The following is a 23,527-nucleotide window of genomic DNA, read 5'->3' as shown; positions in this document are numbered from 1 at the left end:
GCTGTAGAGAGACACGGCTCTCTGACTTTGACTCACTGAACTAAACCTACCAGCCCTCAAGATGCTACTTCACCAAAAGGGTGGACATAATGATTTATTCTCTGTTCAATGTTTAACTCTCATGAAAACATTTAAACGTCTTTTGCTGGAGGAAAGTTAGCCTCTTAGTTCAACGTATTTATAAAAGTATGGATACAATAACATGGAGAGGCAACTATTTCTCCTAGTAAGCTGAATAACAAGTACAACGAAAGAGAAATTGCTCTTATAAATTAACATTTGACTTACTTCCAACATCCAGTCTGGTTCCTCCACCGAACGTGTTCCACAGTGATACAAAGTCATTGAGCCGCCGTACAAAAACCTCTCACTGTAGAGAGACACGGCTCTCTGACTTTGACACAAACAAACTCACCAAACACATCCACGGTTTACCCACTTTATATAATAACTGCTTCCAAATGTTTGAAACAGATTCACAAACTATGGAGAAGTGTGAATCTTTTTTATGAGCTGTTATACATTTAAAAAGCAAAATACTCATATTGAATGAAGTACATGTAATGACGTTATTTCTTAAGAAGAACTCTAATCAATCGGGCAAAATGTAAATCATTGTCATTTGATAAAGCTTTATTTTAGATTGTTGTGGAGGAAGAGAGCTTTGATTCGAGTGGGAGTGAATTATAGGACAGTTTTAAATGTTCTTTGGAAAGAATAAGTGAGCCCTGACCCAGTCCGGGCGGCAGTGCCCTTGAGCAGGGCACCGGACCCCCAAGTGCTCCCTGGCACATGCTCCTGTGCACCTATGTGCTTGTAAGGTGTGTAAAGAACACAGAGTGGAAACTGAATGCTCCCCCAGGGGAGGTCCATCTTCTTTCTCTTCTTCTTCGTGATCAATAATCCAGGTCCCTGTTGGAGTCAGTCAGAGCATTTCCATAGAGAGACACTTTGCATCAGCAGCACCATGCTCCAGTGCTCTGGGACACTTTATAGTCCTGAGAGTTGAGCACTGGATGACTGACAGCTGTCCTTCATGACAACAGAAGCCACAGGAATCCTCCTCATCAAGAACATGACTTTGATCTGCGTCCTCATCTGGACTCTCCTCTGCTGCTGCTTCACAGGTAAAGTCCAGAGAATCAAACTCCTCTCCTCTGTGAACATCCGTCCCTCTGAAATGAAGCGGACAAAACCATGACGCTGCTTTCTTCTTTGTCTTTGTCTCCTCAGAGTCCAGAGGCCAGGTCACAGTGACTCAGGTTGGAGCAGTGAGCTCTGCTCCGGGACGCTCCGTCTCCATCACATGTACGACCAGTCCGAATATTATAGTAACTATTTAGCCTGGTACCAACAGAGAGATGGAGGAACTCCTAAACTGCTCATTAAGAATACTAGCACTCGAGAAACAGGGATTTCAGAGCATTTTACAGGCAGTGGATCAAACTCTGACTTCACTCTGACCATCAGTGGAGTCCAGACTGATGATGCAGCAGTTTACTACTGTCAGAGTTTACATGAGATCAACAGTCAGTGGGTGTTCACACAGTGAAAAAGCGTCGTACAAAAACCTCCCTCAGTCAGACTGAACAGGAACTGAACTGACTGCTGCAGCTGGAAGCTACTGCAGAGACTGATACACTTCACTGAGGACACACACACACACACACACACACACACACACACACACACACACACACCCACACACACACACACACACACACACACACCACACACACACACACACACTCTGACAAGCTGCCATGCTTCCTCCTCCTCTATTTCCACCAAAACAATCCTGAAAACTGAAATACTAAAGCTTTACGGAAGAGAGATCAGAGTCTCTTCCTCAGAGTAACAAACACAACTGTAAAAGTATCTTCAGTGTAGAGAGACAACGGCTCTCGTTGACTTTGAATTCAAACAAACTCACCAAACACATCCACAGTTTTACTCCAGTTTATTCAGTGCTTGAATTGGGCCGGTACTCACACCGGTACGCAGAACGCGGGACCTTCTGATTTTTTCCCATCTGCCGTCCGTTACGTTCTTAATGTGTACCGGCACCTCATGACGCATCTAGGTACGCTGCGCATATTTGTTGTGTTTATGCTCAGTTGCAACCCCACCCAGTAGGTGGCTCTGTAGACTGCGATAGACTAGAGCAGGGGGGGGGGCAGACAAACAGGCATTAACATCTATAGGGGCAATTATGAGGGCAACACTGGGATTACGGGTGTATAAAATATGCAGCAGCAGCAAAAACGTCATTACTAAAAAATGGATAGATTACAATATAAAGCGTTACGGTTGTGTATAGGAGCAATTAAGTCAACCCCTATTAATGCAATACTAGTTGAAGCAGGGAGAGACTCCATTGGAGCTAAGAAGAGAGAACATTGCTATTGCTTATTGGGTCAGGTTAAAAGGAAGTGGGGAAGGAAATATCACAAACAAAACATAACAGGATTGCTGGAATATTCCAAGTTCCAGGGGCGTGGGTTTGGATGGACAAGTAAAGGAAAAGTAAGGACATATAACATGCAGGATTTAGACGTTTTCACCATCAAATCCATTTAGCAGTGTTCCCCCATGGCTTTTTCCAATAGTAAATATAGATATGAGTATTGTAGAAAAGAAAAGAGAGTGGCAAATAAATGAAGTAGGTGTAGTGGTCCGAGAGAAGGGAGTCGGTAGGCGGTGCATCGAAGGTGGAAAGTTGAGTTTTATTGAGGGCAAGGCATAGAACCACAATGTTGCGCGGGCTTGAAGTCTGGGAAGAGAGAGGAAGAAGAGAAAAGGAGGGCAACAAACAGTTAGGTAACACAGGAGGTACAGTCAACATTGTGTCCGTGCGGAACAATACCACCGACCGGCCCAACCTGTAGTTCGCATGTGAGTGAATTATGATAAACAAAGTGATCACTACACAAGGCCCCCACAGAATTCAAACATGGACACCAATCACTCGCGACCAGGAGGAAGCACCACAGGGGCCGAGAGGGTGGGAACTCAGGCGAGGGCCAGGCCATGGAACGGGCCGTCGGAAGGAGGCCGCAGGAGAGGGCAGGGGCCCAACGAGGGCGAGGGCACCCCCACCGGGGGTTGGGGGGCGGGCCACGGAACGGGCCGTCATAAGGGGGGGGGCCACAAGGGGCCGTGGTAGGCGTCGTGGCGAATGAAGAAAACATCCGCCAGCCGTAGAAAAGCTGGGTCGCTGTGCGACGTGGGGACGGGCGTGAATATCCCGGTGGCATCACAGGCTCTGCCCTTGCATGGTTCAGGTCCTACCTGACAGACCGTAGCTTCTCAGTGCAGCTTGGTGCCTTCTCCTCTGCTAAAGCCCCTCTTACCTGTGGGGTTCCCCAAGGCTCTATCCTGGGCCCCATCCTCTTTTTACTGTACATACACTGGCCCTAGGTTCAATTCTCACTAAAAACAATATTCCCTTCCACTGCTATGCAGACGATGTACAGATCTATCTGCCTCTCAAAGCAAATGTCAAACACTCACTACAGCAGTTGATGGACTGCTTGATAGAGATAAAATCCTGGCTGAGCAAATACTTCCTTAACCTCAACGAGAGCAAGACTGAGGTCATCTTTTTTGGACCCCAACCTCCAGCTTCTCCGGTTGATATTCTGGGCTCTCTCAATTGAAACATCCTCCCCTCTGTCATGAACCTTGGAGTGACCTTCACTAGCACTTTTAAATTCGACAAGCAGGTCAGCACCCTAGTCAAATCCTGCTTTTTTTTAAATAAGACTATTGGCCAAGACCAAGTCGTATTTATCTTTTAAAGACCTAGAAAGGGTTATTCATGCCTTTGTTACCTCAAGACTGGATTACTGCAACGCTCTGTATGTGGGTATGGACCAGGCCTCAATTAGACGCCTGCAGCTAGTCCAAAACGCAGCTGCACGTCTTCTGACTGGCCATAAAAAGCGTGACCACATCACCCCAATTATGGCCTTCACTGACTTCCAATTCGGTTCCAAATTGGTTTTAAACTCCTTTTATTTGTTTTCAAAGCCCTAAATGGGCTGGCTCTGGCCTATATAGCCGAACTCCTCCATCGCTACACCCCAGCCAGAGCTTTAAGGTCTGCTGACCAGCTGCTGCTGGTAGTGCCCAAGACCAGGCTCAAAACCCGAGGGCACCGAGCCTTCGCAGCAGCTGGCCCCAGGCTCTGGAGCACTCTGCCCCTCCATGTGAGGTCGGCCCCAGACCCTAGGGTTTTTAAATCCTCACTAAAGACACACTTCTTCTCTCTGGCCTTCTAGTCAGAGGCGGAGCACGACACCTGACTATTCCCGGTGTTTTTGTTTTTTATATTTCTGTTTGTAAATGATTGTCTTTTATTGTGATTTGTAATGTGTTTTTATTACATGTACAGCCACTTTGGCTCGACCAAAAATCGCTTTAAATGTGCTATATAAATAAAACTTGATTTGATTTGATAGCTGTCTCTGTATTTATTGGAAGGTTCTGAACAAAGTGGTAGTGTTTCCTGCCACAACCTGAGCGAATCCATTTACATTTCAATACTCTCCATGTCCCCTCCTGAGAACAAAATCAAGCCACTTCTGCTACATTTGATGAGATATCAAATTATGTTTAGCCATAAGTTCTTAATAAAATTGGTACTGTTGGACTCAGTACTTGTTAGACTACTACCACAAATACAATGAGGTACTTTTACTATACTCTTTGAGTAATACTCTGTCAAACTCCCGTCCTGAGTACAATAATTCATGTATTCTGGTATATTTGATGAGGGATCAAATGATTTTTTGCAAAAGGTTCTACATGAAATTGATGTTGGACTCAGTACTACTTGGACTACTAGCACAAGTACAATCAAGTACTTTTACTGTGTACTTTTTGATTAATACTCAGTAAAACTCCCATCCTGAGTACAATAATTCCTGTATTATGAACTATGAATTATTGTACTCAGGACAGGAGTTTAACGAAGTATTACTCAAATGGTACAGAGTAAAAATACTTGATTGTACTTGTGCTAGTAGTCCAAGTAGTACTGAGTCAAGCAGTGTCAATTTCATGTAGAACTTATGGTAACAAATCATTTTATCCCTCAACAAATATAGCAAAATACATGAATGATTGTTCTCAGGAGGGGACTTTGAGAGAGAATAACTGAACAAGTACACAGTAAAAGTACTTCACTTTATTGTTGGTAGCAGTCAAACAAGTAGCCTACTGAGTCCAACAGTGTCAGTTTTATTAAGAACTTATGGTAAAACATATTTCTATCGCAAATATAGCACAAAAACATGCATTATTGTACTCTTGTATTGTGTCAGTGCCGCTTCTCGGCCGATTACCGTAAAGGCGCTATTAATCGCGCACTCAAAAATGAAGAGCTGCTGATTTGACCAAGCAAACGCGAGAGACGGCTGAGTTGACCGCAGTGTTCCCCTGCACTCCGACAGCACTGAGCCCTACATCGAGATTAAGATTAAACACATGTATTTCATTTGGGAACACACACATATACCTTTGGAGTTGGACAGATGTGTGTAAATTACTGTTCATGGTAATTTGAAAACAAATGCCGGTGTCGGACATACCAACACACACCACACAAACACCTACACACACACACACACACACATACATATACGCACAAACACCTACACACACACACACACACACACACACACACACCACAGAGCTGAGCAGAGCACAAACACAAGGCCACTGGCCACGACAATATCCCCTCCAAATTCCTCAGAGACACAGCAACCGCCATCTCACCAGTCATAGCTCACATAATTAACCTCTCCATAAAACAGGGAAAAGTACCCAAAGACTTCAAAATTGCAAGAGTAACCCCCCTGCACAAAAAGGGCAGCAAATTGGACCCAGGCAACTACCGCCCTGTTTCTATACTTACCTCCATCTCGAAAGTCATGGAAAAAATAGTATATGAACAGGTCGAAAAGTACCTCGCGGAAAAGAAACTAATCTATGAATTTCAATCTGGCTTTAGAACATCCCACTCCACTGACACATGCCTTCTTTATTTGAGCGACCACATCAAACAAGAGGTGGACGAGGGCAAATACTGCGGCATGGTGATGCTGGACCTACAAAAGGCTTTCGACACTGTCAATCACCCCATTCTTATTGACAAGCTAAAAGCAATGGGTTTTGATAGACTATCGGTGAGCTGGATGCGGTCCTACCTGGAGGGGAGAGAACAGATGGTGGAGGTAAACGGTACTCTGTCCCCCCCCCTCCCAGTGAGCTGTGGTGTTCCACAAGGAAGCATATTAGGTCCGTTACTGTTCCTAATTTATGTAAACGACATGTCATCAGCATGTGACTGCAACTTGTTCCTGTTCGCGGACGACTCTGCCCTGCTGGTCTCTGACAGGAGCAGATTGCAGGTTGAAAAAACCCTCAGCTCCGAGCTCGGCAGAATCTGCACCTGGCTCGCCGATAATAAATTATCATTACACCTGGGTAAAACAGAGTCCATTCTCTTCGGTTCTAAACATAATCTCAGCAAATCCGACGACTTCTCAGTTGCAGTGGGCGACATTATTGTCACAAGTAGGAAGGAAATTACATACCTAGGATCTATTCTTGAGGCAAACCTCTCCTGTGACAAAATGGCATCCAATGTAATAAAAAAAGTCAATCAAAGAACTAGATTCCTATACCGGATCTCCTCTCTGGTAAACAAAAACACCCTGAAAACTCTGGCAGGAGCACTCATTCAAGGGTACTATGACTATGCTTGCCCGTCATGGTACCATAGCACCTCCAAGGCGCTAAAAATAAAACTTCAAACATCGCAAAATAAACTGGTCAGACTACTGCTTGACCTTTCATCTAGAACCCACCTCACCTCTGCCCACTTTGACAACCTAGGATGGCTTAGAGTAGACGACAGAGTACAGCTACTTGCAATGGGCCTGGTCTACAAGATCCACTACACCTCTATGGTACCCATGTACATGTCAAAATTCTTCCCAAAGGTCAAGGAATACCATGATCATAACACCAGAGGGAGCTCCACAAATCATGTGAAACCCAGATTTGGCACAAAAAAGGGGGAATACACGTTTTCGCAATTATGCCACATCAAGGTGGAACGCTCTTCCCACAACTGTAAAGGAAAGTAAAACTATACTTACCTTCAAAACCTCTCTTAAAGAGCACCTTCGGGGGAGAGCATTGCAAAACTGGCCCCGGTAATGGTACAAATCTCAACCTGTCGTTCACTGGACAGCTTCCCCCCCCCATCTATGTATATACTCGCATTTTAGACTCTGTTACTAACTGTATATCTGTAGACTTGGTATGTCTTAAATGTCCGGTTAGGATGTATTAGAACGAAATCTAAAATGTAAATTGTAAATAAGCCATCTGTATGTCAAATATGTCTTATATGTCTTAAATGATATGATGAATTGGAAATGGGGGACCCTGATGTAAACAAGACGAAAGTCTTTCTCTGGTCTGCATCCCCTTAACAATTGTATGTTTTGAGCTGTACTGTACTGTACCCAATATACAAGCTGTTAATAAACTTTTCAATCAATCAATCAACACACGTCATGCGCCGTGTGGCATTGACACAGCTAAGGTGATAAATAGTCTTTGCTTTCATATAATATCAGTTTTAATTCAATCAGCAACAAATATTTTCATTTAATAATTCCTCAGTTGTACTGTGTCCATTCAATAATATTTAAGGTCATCTCAATTTAGATTGATGTTATATGACTTCAGCAGATGACACCCTGCTTTTATTTCTGGTCCTGAAAATATTTTAAAGTAGAATATTTAATTCATATGTTGTAAGATTCAAGTTTAACAACACATGAAAATCACACATGGATGTACTTAAACATTAGTGATAAGAGAGAGCTTTGTGGTTTACCTTGATGTTCATACTATATTTATTGGAACCAGTTTGTATTAACAAAGATAAAACTAGAATGATTCCAGAAGTATAACCAAACCCAAAGATCATTAGAAAGTGATATGGGAAATATTGACTTGGTAATGTTTTGACTTTTGTGAATGAATGTGAATAAGGTTACTTTATAATATCTTACAGAAATGTAACCAGAAGACATGTCACTTTTATAATACACACATTGATCTTTATTATTTTAAATGTTGAAACCATCGACACAAGCAGAAACAGGTTGATGTTGAAACATGTCCTGAGAGCCAGAGAGCAGACTGAGAGCAGAGTGAGAGAGAAAGCAGAGTCCCAGTGAGTCAGCTCAGGACTGGGAACACTGGTCTCTCCTCAGTGTCTCTGAGAGCGGAGTCTGGGAGCCCTGGGTGGCCTCACAGGTCACAGAGACCACCTTCCTCCACTGGTCTGCAGAGAGCCTCAGGGTGCTGCTCCAGCTGTAGTGGGCGTCCTTCTCCAGCACCCCGGGGCTCATGCTCTCCTCCCAGCTGCTACTGCCGTCCACCTTCCAGGCCAGACTCCAGTCTGAGGGGAAGCCCTTGTTGGCCAGGCACATGAGCGTGGCCTTCCCCTGCTGCAGCTCTTCTGTGGAGGGGGGCAGCACCGTCAGGGTGGGCTGGACATCACCTAGGAGACACCAATCAGATTAGAGGACAGGGAGCACACAGCTATTGATCAACCAGCAGACACTGGGACACCTTTACTGTGAGAGCGCTTCTCCTTTAAGGAGTTTCTGTCAGATGTTGGTTCTGCTCCATCAGTCTCTCACTCACACATTGTTTCACTTCCCTTCAAGAAGCCTCTCGTGCAAATCAGCACGGAGACACTTCATACAGAATCACCTGAAATATGTCACACTGGAAATAAAGTACAACATTAGGACACATTTTAAATAGTTGTGGTCTAAATCATCCAAAACCTGAACTCTACAAACCATAATTAAACTATTTAGTGGATAAATGAACAAATACGGGAAATGAAACAATCAATTGAGCTTAATGTGAATCTCAATAATTACTCAGTTTTACAAACTTTAAAATAATGTCTGAACGAATTCAACACATCTTTTTAAATATCCATCGTTATCTTTACTCTGTTCAACCGTATTTAAAAACTGTATTCGTAATTTATTTGAAAACAGACGGGAGAATCGAGAACAAATGAAGAACAAGTGAATGAAACATTAGCAGTTTCATCATTTCACATCTGAAGCTGTTTAAATGACAGCATGTTGGGAATGTATAAAGACATTTCAGGAAAAGCTGCTCCGACTTAGGCTCAATGATGAAGAGGAATAAAGACATGAATACTAATACTATCTAAACATTACAATTAAAATAATATATATCTATCTCTCAAACATTCTAACACAGAATTTAAACGTCATCATATTTAGTTTTTGTGCAGAAACTTACTTCCAACATCCAGTCTGGTTCCTCCACCAAAAGTCCACCACAGTGATACAAAGTCATTGAGCCGCCGTACAAAAACCTCTCGCTGTAGAGAGACACGGCTCTCTGACTTTGACTCACTGAACTAAACCTACCAGCCCTCAAGAAGCTACTTCACCATTAAAGGTGGACATAATGATTTATTCTCTGTTCAATGTTTAACTCTCATGAAAACATTTAAACGTCTTTTGCTGGAGTAAAGTTAGCCTCTTAGTTCAACGTATTTATAAAAGTATGGATACAATAACATGGAGAGGCAACTATTTCTCCTAGTAAGCTGAATAACAAGTACAACGAAAGAGAAATTGCTCTTATAAATTAACATTTGACTTACTTCCAACATCCAGTCTGGTTCCTCCACCGAACGTGTACCACAGTGATACAAAGTCATTGAGCCGCCGTACAAAAACCTCTCACTGTAGAGAGACACGGCTCTCTGACTTTGACACAAACAAACTCACCAAACACATCCACGGTTTACCCACTTTATATAATAACTGCTTCCAATGTTTGAAACAGATTCACAAACTATGGAGAAGTGTTGAATCTTTTTTAATGAGCTGTTAGACATTTAAAAAGCAAAATACTCATATTGAATGAAGTACATGTAATGACGTTATTTCTTAAGAAGAACTTTCTAATCGATCGGGCAAAATGTAAATCATTGTCATTTGATAAAGCTTTATTTTAGATTGTTGTGGAGGAAGAGAGCTTTGATTCGAGGGGAGTGAATTATAGGACAGTTTTAAATGTTCTTTGGAAAGAACAAGTGAGCCCTGACCCAGTCCGGGCGGCAGTGCCCTTGAGCAGGGCACCGGACCCCCAAGTGCTCCCTGGCACATGCTCCTGTGCACCTATGTGCTTGTAAGGTGTGTAAAGAACACAGAGTGGAAACTGAATGTTCCCCCAGGGGAGGTCCATCTTCTTTCTCTTCTTCTTCGTGATCAATAATCCAGGTCCCTGTTGGAGTCAGTCAGAGCATTTCCATAGAGAGACACTTTGCATCAGCAGCACCATGCTCCAGTGCTCTGGGACACTTTATAGTCCTGAGAGTTGAGCACTGGATGACTGACAGCTGTCCTTCATGACAACAGAAGCCACAGGAATCCTCCTCATCAAGAACATGACTTTGATCTGCGTCCTCATCTGGACTCTCCTCTGCTGCTGCTTCACAGGTAAAGTCCAGAGAATCAAACTCCTCTCCTCTGTGAACATCCGTCCCTCTGAAATGAAGCGGACAAAACCATGACGCTGCTTTCTGTCTTTGTCTCTCCTCAGAGTCCAGAGGCCAGGTCACAGTGACTCAGTCTGGAGCAGTGAGCTCGGCTCCGGGACGCTCCGTCTCCATCACATGTACGACCAGTCAGAAGGTTTATGGACATAGCACTGACAAACACCGTTTAGCCTGGTACCAACAGAGAGATGGAGGAACTCCTAAACTGCTCATTTACGATGCTAGCACTCGAGCATCAGGGATTTCAGAGCGTTTTACAGGCAGTGGATCAAACTCTGACTTCACTCTGACCATCAGTGGAGTCCAGACTGATGATGCAGCAGTTTACTACTGTCAGAGTTTCCATTTCCCCAACAGTCAGTATGTGGTTCACACAGTGAAAAAGCGTCATACAAAAACCTCCCTCAGTCAGACTGAACAGGAACTGAACTGACTGCTGCAGCTGGAAGCTACTGCAGAGACTGATACACTTCACTGAGGACACACACACACACACACACCCACACACACACACACACACACACCAACACACACACACACACACACACACACACACACACACACACACACACACCACACCACACACACACACACACACACACACACACACACACACACACAACACACACCACACCCACACACACTCATCACACACACACTGTGTACTTTTTGATTAATACTCAGTAAAACTCCCGTCCTCAGTACAATAATTCCTGTATTGTATATGAACTATGAATTATTGTACTCAGGACAGGAGTTTAACGAAGTATTACTCAAAAAGTACAGAGTAAAAATACTTGATTGTACTTGTGCTAATAGTCCAAGTAGTACTGAGTCCAACTGTATCAATTTCATGTAGAACTTATGGTAACAAATCATTTTATCCCTCAACAAATATAGCAAAATACATGAATGATTGTACTCAGGAGTTTGACAGGGCATTACTCAAAACGTACACGGTAAAAGTACTTCATTGTATTTGTGGTAGTAGTTTAACAAGTACTGAGTCCAACAGTACCAATTTTATTAAGAATATATAGCTAAAAATCATTTTATCACTCATCAAATATAGCAGACGTGGCTTGAATTTGTTCTCAGGAGGGGACTTTGACAGAGAATAACTGAAAAAGTACACAGTAAAAGTAGTTCACTTTATTGTTGGTAGCAGTCAAACAAGTAGCCTACTGAGTCCAACAGTGTCAATTTTATTAAGAACTTATGGTAATACATTTTTTAATCTCAAATATAGCACAAAAACATGCATTATTGTACTCTTGTATTGCGTCAGTGCCGCTTCTCGGCCGGTTACCGTAAAGGCGCTATTAATCGCGCACTCAAAAATGAAGAGCTGCTGATTTGACCAAGCAAACGCGAGAGACGGCTGAGTTGACCGCAGTGTTCCCCTGCACTCCGACAGCACTGAGCCCTACATCGAGATTAAGATTAAACACATGTATTTCATTTGGGAACACACACATATACCTTTGGAGTTGGACAGATGTGTGTAAATTACTGTTCATGGTAATTTGAAAACAAATGCCGGTGTCGGACATACACAAACACACCGAACACACACACACACACACACACACACACACACACACACACACACACACACACACACACACACACACACACACACACACACACACACACACACACACACACACACACACACACACACACACACACACACACACACACACACACACACACACGAGCTGAGCAGTGCACAAACACACACGTCATGCGCCGTGTGGCATTGACACAGCTAAGGTGATAAATAGTCTTTGTTTTCATATAATATCAGTTTTAATTCAATCAGCAAAAAATATTTTCATGTAATAATTCCGCAGTTGTACTGTGTCCATTCAATAATATTTAAGGTCATCTCAATTTAGATTGATGTTATATGACTTCAGCAGATGACACCCTGCTTTTATTTCTGGTCCTGAAAATATTTTTAACTAGAATATTTAATTCATATGTTGTAAGATTCAAGTTTAACAACACATGAAAATCACACATGGATGTAAGGCAAGGCAAGGCAAGGCAAGGCAAGTTTATTTATATAGCACTTTTCAACACAAGGCAATTCAAAGTGCTTTACAAAAAATGAAAGAGATTAAGAAAATGGCATTTAAAATCAGTCATTAAAAAGAAAAGCTAATAAAATAAACATTAAAAGAAAAAATACATGGATAAAAGTTACAGTGCAATTAAACATTAAAAGAAAAAAGTACATGGATAAAAGTTACAGTGCAGTCTAAGATATGAATAGTTCAATTAAAAGCAGCGACAAAAAGAAAAGTCTTCAGCCTGGATTTAAAAGTAGTCAGAGTTGCAGCGGACCTGCAGGTTTCTGGGAGTTTGTTCCAGATATTTGGAGCATAATAACTGAACGCTGCTTCTCCATGTTTAGTTCTGACTCTGGGGACAGAAAGCTGACCAGTCCCTGAAGACCTGAGAGATCTGGATGGTTCATAATTTAGCAGGAGGTCAGAAATGTATTTTGGGCCTAAACCATTCAGTGCTTTATAAACCAGCAGCAGTATTTTGAAATCTATTCTTTGACACACAGGAAGCCAGTGTAAAGACTTCAGAACAGGAGTGATGTGATCCACTTTCTTAGTGTTAGTGAGGACTCGAGCAGCAGCGTTCTGAATTAGCTGCAGCTTCCTAATAGATTTTTTAGTGAGACCTGTGAAGACACCATTGCAGTAGTCGAGTCTACTGAAGATAAAAGCATGGACAAGTTTTTTCCAAATCCTGCTGTGACATTAGTCTTTTAATCCTAGATATATTCTTTAGGTGATAGTAGGCTGATTTAGTAACTGTTTTAATGTGACTGTTGAAACTCAGGTCAGAGTCCATGACTACACCTAGATTTCTGGCTTTATCTGTTGTTTTGAACATTGCAGACTGAAGCTCAGCGCTAACTTTTATACGTTCTGACTTGGCTCCAAAAACCATTACCTCAGTTTTATCTTTGTTTAATTGGAGAAAGTTCTGACACATCCAGTCATTGATTTGTTCAATGCACTTACTCAGTGTTTTAACTGGAGCATAGTCTCCTGGTGAAATTGTTACGTAAATTTGTGTGTCATCTGCATAGCTATGGTAACTTATTTTGTTGTTCTTCATTATCTGAGCCAGTGGTAGCATGTAGATGTTAAAGAGAAGAGGCCCCAAGATGGAGCCTTGAGGAACCCCACATGTCATATTTGTCAACTCAGATGTGTATTTACCGATAGAAACAAAGTTGTTTCTGTCCTTTAAGTAGGATTCAAACCAATTCAGAACTGTTTCCGAAAGTCCCACCCAGTTCTCCAGTCGGTCTAGTAATATGCTGTGGTCAACAGTGTCAAACGCAGCTCTGAGATCTAATAATACTAACACTGAAGTTCTGCCACTGTCTGTGTTTAAGTGGATGTCATTAAAGACCTTTACAAGAGCAGTCTCAGTGCTGTGGTTTGGACGAAAGCCTGACTGGAACACATCAAAACAGTTATTTAAATGCAAGAAATTACTCAACTGTTGAAAAACAACTTTTTCAATGATTTTACCTAGAAATGGGAGGTTTGATATGTACTTAAACATTAGTGATAAGAGAGAGCTTTGTGGTTTACCTTGATGTTCATACTATATTTATTGGAACCAATTTGTATTAACAAAGATAAAACTAGAGCGATTCCAGAAGTATAACCAAACCCAAAGACCATTAGAAAGTAATATGGGAAATATTGACTTGGTAATGTTTTGACTTTTGTGAATGAATGTAAATAAGGTTACTTTATAATATCTTACAGAAATGTAATCAGAAGACATGTCACTTTTATAATACACACATTAATCTTTATTATTTTAAATGTTGAAACCATCGACACAAGCAGAAACAGGTTGATGTTGAAACATGTCCTGAGAGCCAGAGAGCAGACTGAGAGCAGTGTGAGAGAGAAAGCAGAGTCCCAGTGAGTCAGCTCAGGACTGGGAACACTGGTCTCTCCTCAGTGTCTCTGAGAGCGGAGTCTGGGAGCCCTGGGTGGCCTCACAGGTCACAGAGACCACCTTCCTCCACTGGTCTGCAGAGAACTTCAGGGTGCTGCTCCAGCTGTAGTGGGCGTCCTTCTCCAGCACCCCGGGGCTCCTGCTCTCCTCCCAGCTGCTGCTGCCGTCCACCTTCCAGGCCAGACTCCAGTCTGAGGGGAAGCCCTTGTTGGCCAGGCACATGAGCGTGGCCTTCCCCTGCTGCAGCTCTTCTGTGGAGGGGGGCAGCACCGTCAGGGTGGGCTGGACATCACCTAGGAGACACCAATCAGATTAGAGGACAGGGAGCACACAGCTGTCCATCAACCAGCAGACACTGGGACACCTTTACTGTGAGAGCGCTTCTCCTTTAAGGAGTTTCTGTCAGATGTTGGTTCTGCTCCATCAGTCTCTCACTCACACATTGTTTCACTTCCCTTTAAGAAGCCTCTCATGCAAATCAGCACGGAGACACTTCATACAGAATCACCTGAAATATGTCTCACTGGAAATAAAGTACAACATTAGGACACATTTTAAATAGTTGTGGTCTAAATCATCCAAACCCTGAACTCTACAAACCATCATTAAACTATTTAGTGGATAAATGAACAAATACGGGAAATGAAACAATCAATTGAGCTTAATGTGAATCTCAATAATTACCCTGTTTTACAAACTTTAAAATAATGTCTGAAAGAATTCAACAAATTTTTTAAATATCCATCGTTATCTTTACTCTGTTCAACCGTATTTAAAAACTGTATTCGTAATTTATTTGAAAACAGACGGGAGAATCGAGAACAAATGAAGAACAAGTGAATGAAACATTAGCAGTTTCATCATTTCACATCTGAAGCTGTTTAAATGACAGCATGTTGGGAATGTATAAAGACATTTCAGGAAAACATGCTCCGACTTAGGCTCAATGATGAAGAGGAATAAAGACATGAATACTAATACTATCTAAACATTACAATTAAAATAATATATATCTATCTCTCAAACATTCTAACACAGAATTTAAACGTCATCATATTTAGTTTTTGTGCAGAAACTTACTTCCAACATCCAGTCTGGTTCCTCCACCAAAAGTCCACCACAGTGATACAAAGTCATTGAGCCGCCGTACAAAAACCTCTCGCTGTAGAGAGACACGGCTCTCTGACTTTGACTCACTGAACTAAACCTACCAGCCCTCAAGATGCTACTTCACCATTAAAGGTGGACATAATGATTTATTCTCTGTTCAATGTTTAACTCTCATGAAAACATTTAAACGTCTTTTGCTGGAGTAAAGTTAGCCTCTCAGTTCAACGTATTTATAAAAGTATGGATACAATAACATGGAGAGGCAACTATTTCTCCTAGTAAGCTGAATAACAATTACAACGAAAGAGAAATTGCTCTTATAAATTAACATTTGACTTACTTCCAACATCCAGTCTGGTTCCTCCACCGAACGTGTGCCACAGTGATACAAAGTCATTGAGCCGCCGTACAAAAACCTCTCACTGTAGAGAGACACGGCTCTCTGACTTTGACACAAACAAACTCACCAAACACATCCACGGTTTACCCACTTTATATAATAACTGCTTCCAATGTTTGAAACAGATTCACAAACTATGGAGAAGTATTGAATCTGTTTTTATGAGCTGTTAGACATTTAAAAAGCAAAATACTCATATTGAATGAAGTACATGTAATGACGTTATTTCTTAAGAAGAACTCTCTAATCAATCGGGCAAAATGTAAATCATTGTCATTTGATAAAGCTTTATTTTAGATTGTTGTGGAGGAAGAGAGCTTTGATTCTAGTGGGAGTGAATTATAGGACAGTTTTAAATGTTCTTTGGAAAGAACAATTGAGCCCTGACCCAGTCCGGGCGGCAGTGCCCTTGAGCAGGGCACCGGACCCCCAAGTGCTCCCTGGCACATGCTCCTGTGCACCTATGTGCTTGTAAGGTGTGTAAAGAACACAGAGTGGAAACTGAATGCTCCCCCAGGGGAGGTCCATCTTCTTTCTCTTCTTCTTCGTGATCAATAATCCAGGTCCCTGTTGGAGTCAGTCAGAGCATTTCCATAGAGAGACACTTTGCATCAGCAGCACCATGCTCCAGTGCTCTGGGACACTTTATAGTCCTGAGAGTTGAGCACTGGATGACTGACAGCTGTCCTTCATGACAACAGAAGCCACAGGAATCCTCCTCATCAAGAACATGACTTTGATCTGCGTCCTCATCTGGACTCTCCTCTGCTGCTGCTTCACAGGTAAAGTCCAGAGAATCAAACTCCTCTCCTCTGTGAACATCCGTCCCTCTGAAATGAAGCGGACAAAACCATGACGCTGCTTTCTGTCTTTGTCTCTCCTCAGAGTCCAGAGGCCAGGTCACAGTGACTCAGTCTGGAGCAGTGAGCTCTGCTCCGGGACGCTCCGTCTCCATCACATGTACGACCAGTCAGAATATTTATAATGTGAACTCTTTAGCCTGGTACCAACAGAGAGATGGAGGAACTCCTAAACTGCTCATTTACGATACTAGCACTCGAGTATCGGGGATTTCAGAGCGTTTTACAGGCAGTGGATCAAACTCTGACTTCACTCTGACCATCAGTGGAGTCCAGCCTGATGATGCAGCAGTTTACTACTGTCAGAGTTTCCATGTCATCAACAGTCAGTATGTGTTCACACAGTGAAAAAGCGTCGTACAAAAACCTCCCTCAGTCAGACTGAACAGGAACTGAACTGACTGCTGCAGCTGGAAGCTACTGCAGAGACTGATACACTTCACTGAGCACACACACACACACACACACACACACACACACACACACACACACACACACACACACACACACACACACACACACACACACACACACACACACCACACACACACACACACACACACACACACACACACACACACACACACACACACACACACCAGTATTAAAAAAAGACCATTCACTTTATACTTTATAGAAAAATAGTTATAAATGAGAAAACATTTGTATTTAAAAGTCGACTGACAATGAAGTCTGTATATAAATTAAATATACTATAATAAGTTATTATTGTAATCCTGTTGAAAGAGGCTATTAAACACAATTCCTAACCTTCTCATAAATTAGCTTGTTGATTCAATTCACACATAGTTTCCATTAAAACTTAAGGTGCTACATTTTAGCTTGTGTGAGTATGTCACATCAATACAAATACATTTAGAGACCACAATGCTTACATTTATCATTTGATTATATTTCTTCTAAATCCAAGCTGCAAAGTTTATTGTCATAACATATACACAACTGTGATGTAATTATGTAATGAAAAACTTAGATCGCAGGTTCCTCAACAGTGCAATTACAAGACATACAAAAATACATTTAAAAAACAATACTACAAATTCAAATAGTGCAAGCTCAGGTGTTTAATAGTGTTATAGCCTGTGTGATGAAACTGTCTCTGAGTCTGGTGGTTTTGTTTGGTATAAAATAGTGCAAGAGAATGTTTTAAGATGTGCTAGTAAATACAAATAAAATAGAAATAGTTCAAGAATAGTCTAATTGGAATATGATACATTAGATACATAATTTTCAAGATGCAAACAGATTCATGTGTATGGATGCTCTTGAAAGCGTTCGAGTGTTTAAAAGTCTCATGGCCTGTGGGATGAAACTGTCCCTGAGTCTGGGGGTTTTAGTCCGGATGCTGCGGTAGCGCCTGCCAGACGGCAGCAGACAGAACAGTTTGTGGCTGGGGTGATGGGGGTCTTTTGTAATCCTGAGGGCCGTCTTCCTGAGCCGCTGGGAGTAAAGGTCCTCCATGGATGGCAGCTCCGTCCTGGTAATGTTCTGTGCAGTTTTCACCAGCCTCTGTAAAGTCTTACGGTTGAGGGCGGTGCAGTCAGGACCCTCTCTATGGTGCACCTGTAGAACTTGCAGAGTATCCTGGAGTCCATGTTGAACCTCTGCCGCCTTTAAGGAGTTTCTGTCAGATGTTGGTTCTGCTCCATCAGTCTCTCACTCACACATTGTTTCACTTCCCTTTAAGAAGCCTCTCATGCAAATCAGCACGGAGACACTTCGTACAGAACCACCTGAAATATGTCAGACCACCAAAAGACACATTTCTAAACTATGTTATCATATTTTAAATTAAAGTTCTTAGTGGATACATGAACAAATACATGGAATGAACTGTCAGCAATCAATTGCTTGATGTGTATTTAAATGACATCCATATTTTAAACATTTGAGACAGTATATCACACAATTTAGAAATGTTGCATAAGTTTAGAACAAGATGTATGTATATGATTTGAACAACCAAAAACTAATTCAAATGTCCACTCTGCTCTGCCTCTTAACGTGACGTTTTAATGTACTGCTTTTTAATCAATTTGCACAAGTAAGTATTAAATAAATCAACATTTTTGCCATATTAACTGCAAGCGTTGTCCCAGAAAGACTTAGTGTTCAGTTACAGATGCATTAAGTCTGCCTCCATCTACCCACACGTACTGACACCATTCTGCAAGAGTCAAGCTTTGCCTAAACATTCAACTAAAACAATTGATCAAGTATGAATGATTCTGCTCTCATGGAGGTCAAAGATCATCTCCAGGTTTAAATGTTCTTTTCTTCATCAACTCACAATTGAAATTCTCTGTCTGACATAGTTTGTTCTGCTGCACCCTCAGGTGGTGGATGAGTGCCACTACACGCTGATGGAGGGACTCGGCACTGTTGCTCAATAAAGTTCCTCATCATCTGCGTTCATTGGATCTGTCCTTTGAGTCCACAAGCATTAACACAAAACACAATCTTTTTTGTTTGAGTTTGCCAGCAGACCTTTTTTCTTACTAGTAACTTTCTGACATGGCATCCCTTATGAAGGCTTTTTGGAAGTGCTTCAACATGCTCATGTGTCTTTCCCTTTTTAATAATTCATCTTGTCTGCCAGTGAGAAATGTTTTTTAGTCATTCATAATGGGAACCTGAGTTTCTCAGTTCCCGATATGTGAAAAGTTGAACAATCAAGTGTTTCTATAATTGTCATTAAGTCATAAATAAACAGTTGTTATAGTAAATGTTCAATTATTTGAATATATATACTATTTTCTAAGCTTATAACAAATTAAATGTCCTACTAAAGACAATGGTCTACCAGACACTGGTTCCCACCGTGAAGCATTGTGGAGTTAATTTTGGTTGTTTATTCGTTTATTTTCTATTTATTTTTTAAATCAATAAGCATTAAGCTGTTTAGGCCCCATTTACACGAGGACGAAACGGGTACGTTTGCGTTTACGCAGCGAATTCGTTTTCAAAAAAGTCTTCCGTTCACACGCATTGGGCTCAATTAACACGACACCGCTCGACCCGCTGGAAATGCTGTAGTACATATGCCGGGCCTGTAAGTGGCGCTGCTGCCGCCACAAAATATACCAAAATGGGCGAAGAAGACCCCGGAGCATGGTTGCTGTAAATCTCTCCGGTAGTCCACCAGCAGATGAAAAACACCCACCGACGACGACGTTCCAAGGGACGAGGGAACCATGCAGCAGAGTTTCAGTTAACATTTTTTTCCGCCGGTCAACATGTTCGTTAAAGTTGAAATCTTCCGGACAAAATTTGAAAAGTGCCGGTCAGAGATCTTCTTTGTTATTTATTGAGCTTTAAAACAAATTGATAACGACTCTATATAATAATATAAGAATAATAAAAGCCACTCTTTCCCTCCCTCTCTTCTGACAGCCCAGCAGCAGCAGGAGACGTGGGGAGAGGGAGGCGGGGCTATTTCATCGTTATCAGAAAATGATCGTAGAGGGTGTACACATGGAGCCGTTTGCCCCCCAGAGCCTTCCGTTTGCAGATCTATCCACCTTGGGACCCGTTATCGTTTGTGGGGTCCGTTTACGCGTTTACGTGTCGGCCTCGTCGGAACGAACGGGCTATAGGCAGAAAAGTAGCAGATACAACCCGTTTTGTCCTCGTGTAAACGGTACCTTAGTTGTGCAAGTTGTCATGTAAAATAGGTCTCAGTTGGGAAGGAACCTTGTTTCCAGTATTTCCCTTGGGACTCATTTGATGAGGCAGCCATCTTAAAAAGGCCAGCGAAATGTTTGTGACTCATGTTTTGATTACGCAGACACGGAAGCCAGCAAGCGGACAACATCGGGAAGATGGCCGAGGACTGCGACCTAAGGTTCGCCGAGGTCGAACAGGAAGTCAAGTCGTCTTTTTGGTCCAGATTCGCTTTGCTTGAACTAACGGAGCGTCCACACTACAGCTTCAAAAAAAGCTTGGAGCTGGGCGTGTCTGAAGCTTGGGGATTTTATTCAAGCAACGCGACCAACAACCAATCACATGAATCTCCCGCCCCCGACATACAAAGCAAAACCCCCCGGGGATTTTATGGGAGCAATATATATATATATAAACTCCCCAAACAGGCGAAAACCTACCAGTTTCACCCACTGTCTCTGCCACCTCCCTCCATGCCTGGTTCCTCCGGTTTGTATCCCGGTAGGTGAAGAGGGTCTGGTCATACAAAACCGGGTGATTTGCTACGGCGATAATTAGTTTCTCCTCCATCTTTTTTTTAAATATAGAAATGAACGGCGGGATATCTCTCCCAGCTTAGACGCGGTTTGATTGGCTACGGCTTGAGCTGTCAGATTTTCAGAAATGGGATTTGATTGGCTGGCGCTGGCTACTCTGGCGTCTCCGGCGTCAGAAGTTGAACATTGTTCAACTTCTGACGCCGGAGACGCCGGAGACGGACCGCTATGCTACCCACAATTCAGTTCGGCGAAAAAGCGAGGCAACGTGACGTCACCCCATTCAAAGTGAATGGGCAGATTGAAGCTGTCGACGCTGTAGTGTGGACGGGCCGCACTCCTCTCGCCAGGCGAGCTGAGAGAGCCATGGATCAAGCAGAGAGGAACGAGGTGAAGCGTGAAGCCTTCGGGCTCTGTCAAAGGCAAAATAACTACCTGAGGGAGTCTATTGACTTTGTCCAGGTTTCTGTTGGAAAATAAACCCAAAGTGTCAAATACGTTTTTTTAAAAGCTGATCTTAACCTTAAATAATCGTGGCTTGATATTGAGTAAGAACATGTTTTTATGAACCACACAGCTTCCGGTCTTCCAAGACCCAACAGGAAAAAATACGTGGTGCAGACACGAAACATCCTACCAATAGAAATACATTGCTTTTAAATTGTGTTGGTGAACACGAATCAATAGATTAAATGTCGTGACTCGTGACTATAACACGAAATGTCGTGAGACTGGGTTGGATCTCCAGAGTCAAGCTATTTTTCAATATTATCTCATTCACACCAACGTAACTCCGGTTCAAGCTCCGTGCTAGAGCTTTTCAGGTTCAGAACCAGTTCTTCGGTTTAGCTCTGGCTCTTTTCACACCGCCCAGAGTCCGACTGGTAATGCGTTGTTGCGTCATCGTTTGCATCATGACGTAACCGTTTGCGTGCCTGCTTCATAAAGCCAAACCGCGCGGATTAAATCAGTTGCATTAATTTCCTATGGCTCTATCTGCAGCTTTTCCGGAGTCATTTCTGTGGTTTAGTTATATTCTTATAAAAAAGTGTACTCGTGTCAATAAAGTTTTTTTTAAAACAACTGCTTCCGAGGTCGGTCTTATTTTTTAAGGTGGACTGAACCATGAGTGTGGAGTAACGTTGTTTCTTTCATTTAAATGAACTGTAACCTTCACCCAGGTATGTAACAGCTGTTCTCAAATGAACACGTGAAGTAAAGTTTAATATTTATAGTTTTATAGATTTATAATGAGTTATAATGAGAGGTGATCAACGTGAATGCTCAGGTTCCACCTTAACAAGCAGAAACGTTGCTTCACCATGAGCAGAAACCTTTACAGTCTATGGCAGAAACTCTGAAACTCTTGTTAAGTTTCTCCATCGTTGTGTACAAACTGGATAAAACGCGGGTTTTTTGTTGTTGTTCAGGAGTTGATCTGTCTCTGCCCCTGCCTCGACGTAAGCGTGACGTATGTGGTGCTTTTGCTCTGGCCGGACAATTTTTTGGTGCTTGAAACGAACCGGATTCTGGAGCTAATGCCCCTTTCACACCAGCGCTTTTTCAGCTCCGGCTCGGAGCTGGAGCCTGAAAAGCGCCGGTTTTTCCTGTTCACACCGCAGCGGCGCCGGCTCTTAGCTCCGGAATCGGGTTCACTTCCAGCTCCAAAAAATTGTCGGTCTAACAGTGCTTCTCAAAGTGTGGTCCGCGGACCACTGGTGGTCCGTGAGCGCCCCCTAGTGGTGAGTGAGTATATTGGTAACATTTCACATTTGAAATAAATAAATACATTTAAGTTTTCCGCACTCTCGCGGGAATATCTCCGCAATGGAGCGAGCTTATGTTTCACTTTCGATTGCATGATATAGCCCAGCACAACACCTTCATCAAACATGTTGCCACCTGTTTATACCATTTTTTATACCATCCGTTCATTGTTATTGATCATTGTGGAGAGAGGCAGACGTGTTGTTTTGTATTATAGCAGCTATCGGATGGAATCAATACATGGGCTCTACAGGTTGTCGTGTCCGACTATCACAAGTAGAATCATAATAAAAATACGCCGGTAAAATGTGCCTGTAGAAAACGGTTTATGCCACAATAGGATAGCAATAGCAAGTAGTCAGTTTAGCTTCGGTTGCTATGCTAACATCACCCATTTTATACCAGAGAAACTTTCATAACAGCGTTGTGATACCAAACAGCGTCAATTCAGACTGACACACATTCACTTAGGCTAAGGGGAACTGGGGATATGTATCAGCTGCTTGTGTGAGTC

The 23,527-nt window shown here is 42.4% G+C and overlaps 1 pseudogene and 4 gene segments (V, D, J or C); 3 read left to right on the top strand and 2 right to left on the bottom strand.

Moving 5' to 3' along the window:
- The first annotated feature begins 976 nt into the window (after positions 1-976).
- LOC117547037 lies at positions 977-1,574 on the top strand (annotated as a pseudogene).
- Positions 1,575-8,118: 6,544 nt separating this feature from the next.
- LOC117547035 lies at positions 8,119-9,884 on the bottom strand. The segment is given in 3 exon segments: positions 8,119-8,590; positions 9,749-9,824; positions 9,876-9,884. Coding segments are annotated over 3 exon segments (405 nt in total).
- A 554-nt stretch (positions 9,885-10,438) lies between these two features.
- On the top strand, positions 10,439-11,081 carry LOC117547034. The segment is given in 2 exon segments: positions 10,439-10,589; positions 10,693-11,081. Coding segments are annotated over 2 exon segments (480 nt in total).
- A 3,396-nt stretch (positions 11,082-14,477) lies between these two features.
- On the bottom strand, positions 14,478-16,242 carry LOC117547033. The segment is given in 3 exon segments: positions 14,478-14,949; positions 16,107-16,182; positions 16,234-16,242. Coding segments are annotated over 3 exon segments (405 nt in total).
- Positions 16,243-16,797: 555 nt separating this feature from the next.
- On the top strand, positions 16,798-17,396 carry LOC117547010. The segment is given in 2 exon segments: positions 16,798-16,948; positions 17,052-17,396. Coding segments are annotated over 2 exon segments (414 nt in total).
- The last annotated feature ends 6,131 nt before the right edge of the window (positions 17,397-23,527 follow it).

This window comes from Gymnodraco acuticeps, unplaced genomic scaffold, assembly GCF_902827175.1.
Source record: "Gymnodraco acuticeps unplaced genomic scaffold, fGymAcu1.1, whole genome shotgun sequence".
Taxonomy (NCBI): domain Eukaryota; kingdom Metazoa; phylum Chordata; class Actinopteri; order Perciformes; family Bathydraconidae; genus Gymnodraco; species Gymnodraco acuticeps.
Note: the sequence above shows the minus strand (reverse complement) of the source record. Positions and strands in the feature narration are given on the sequence as shown.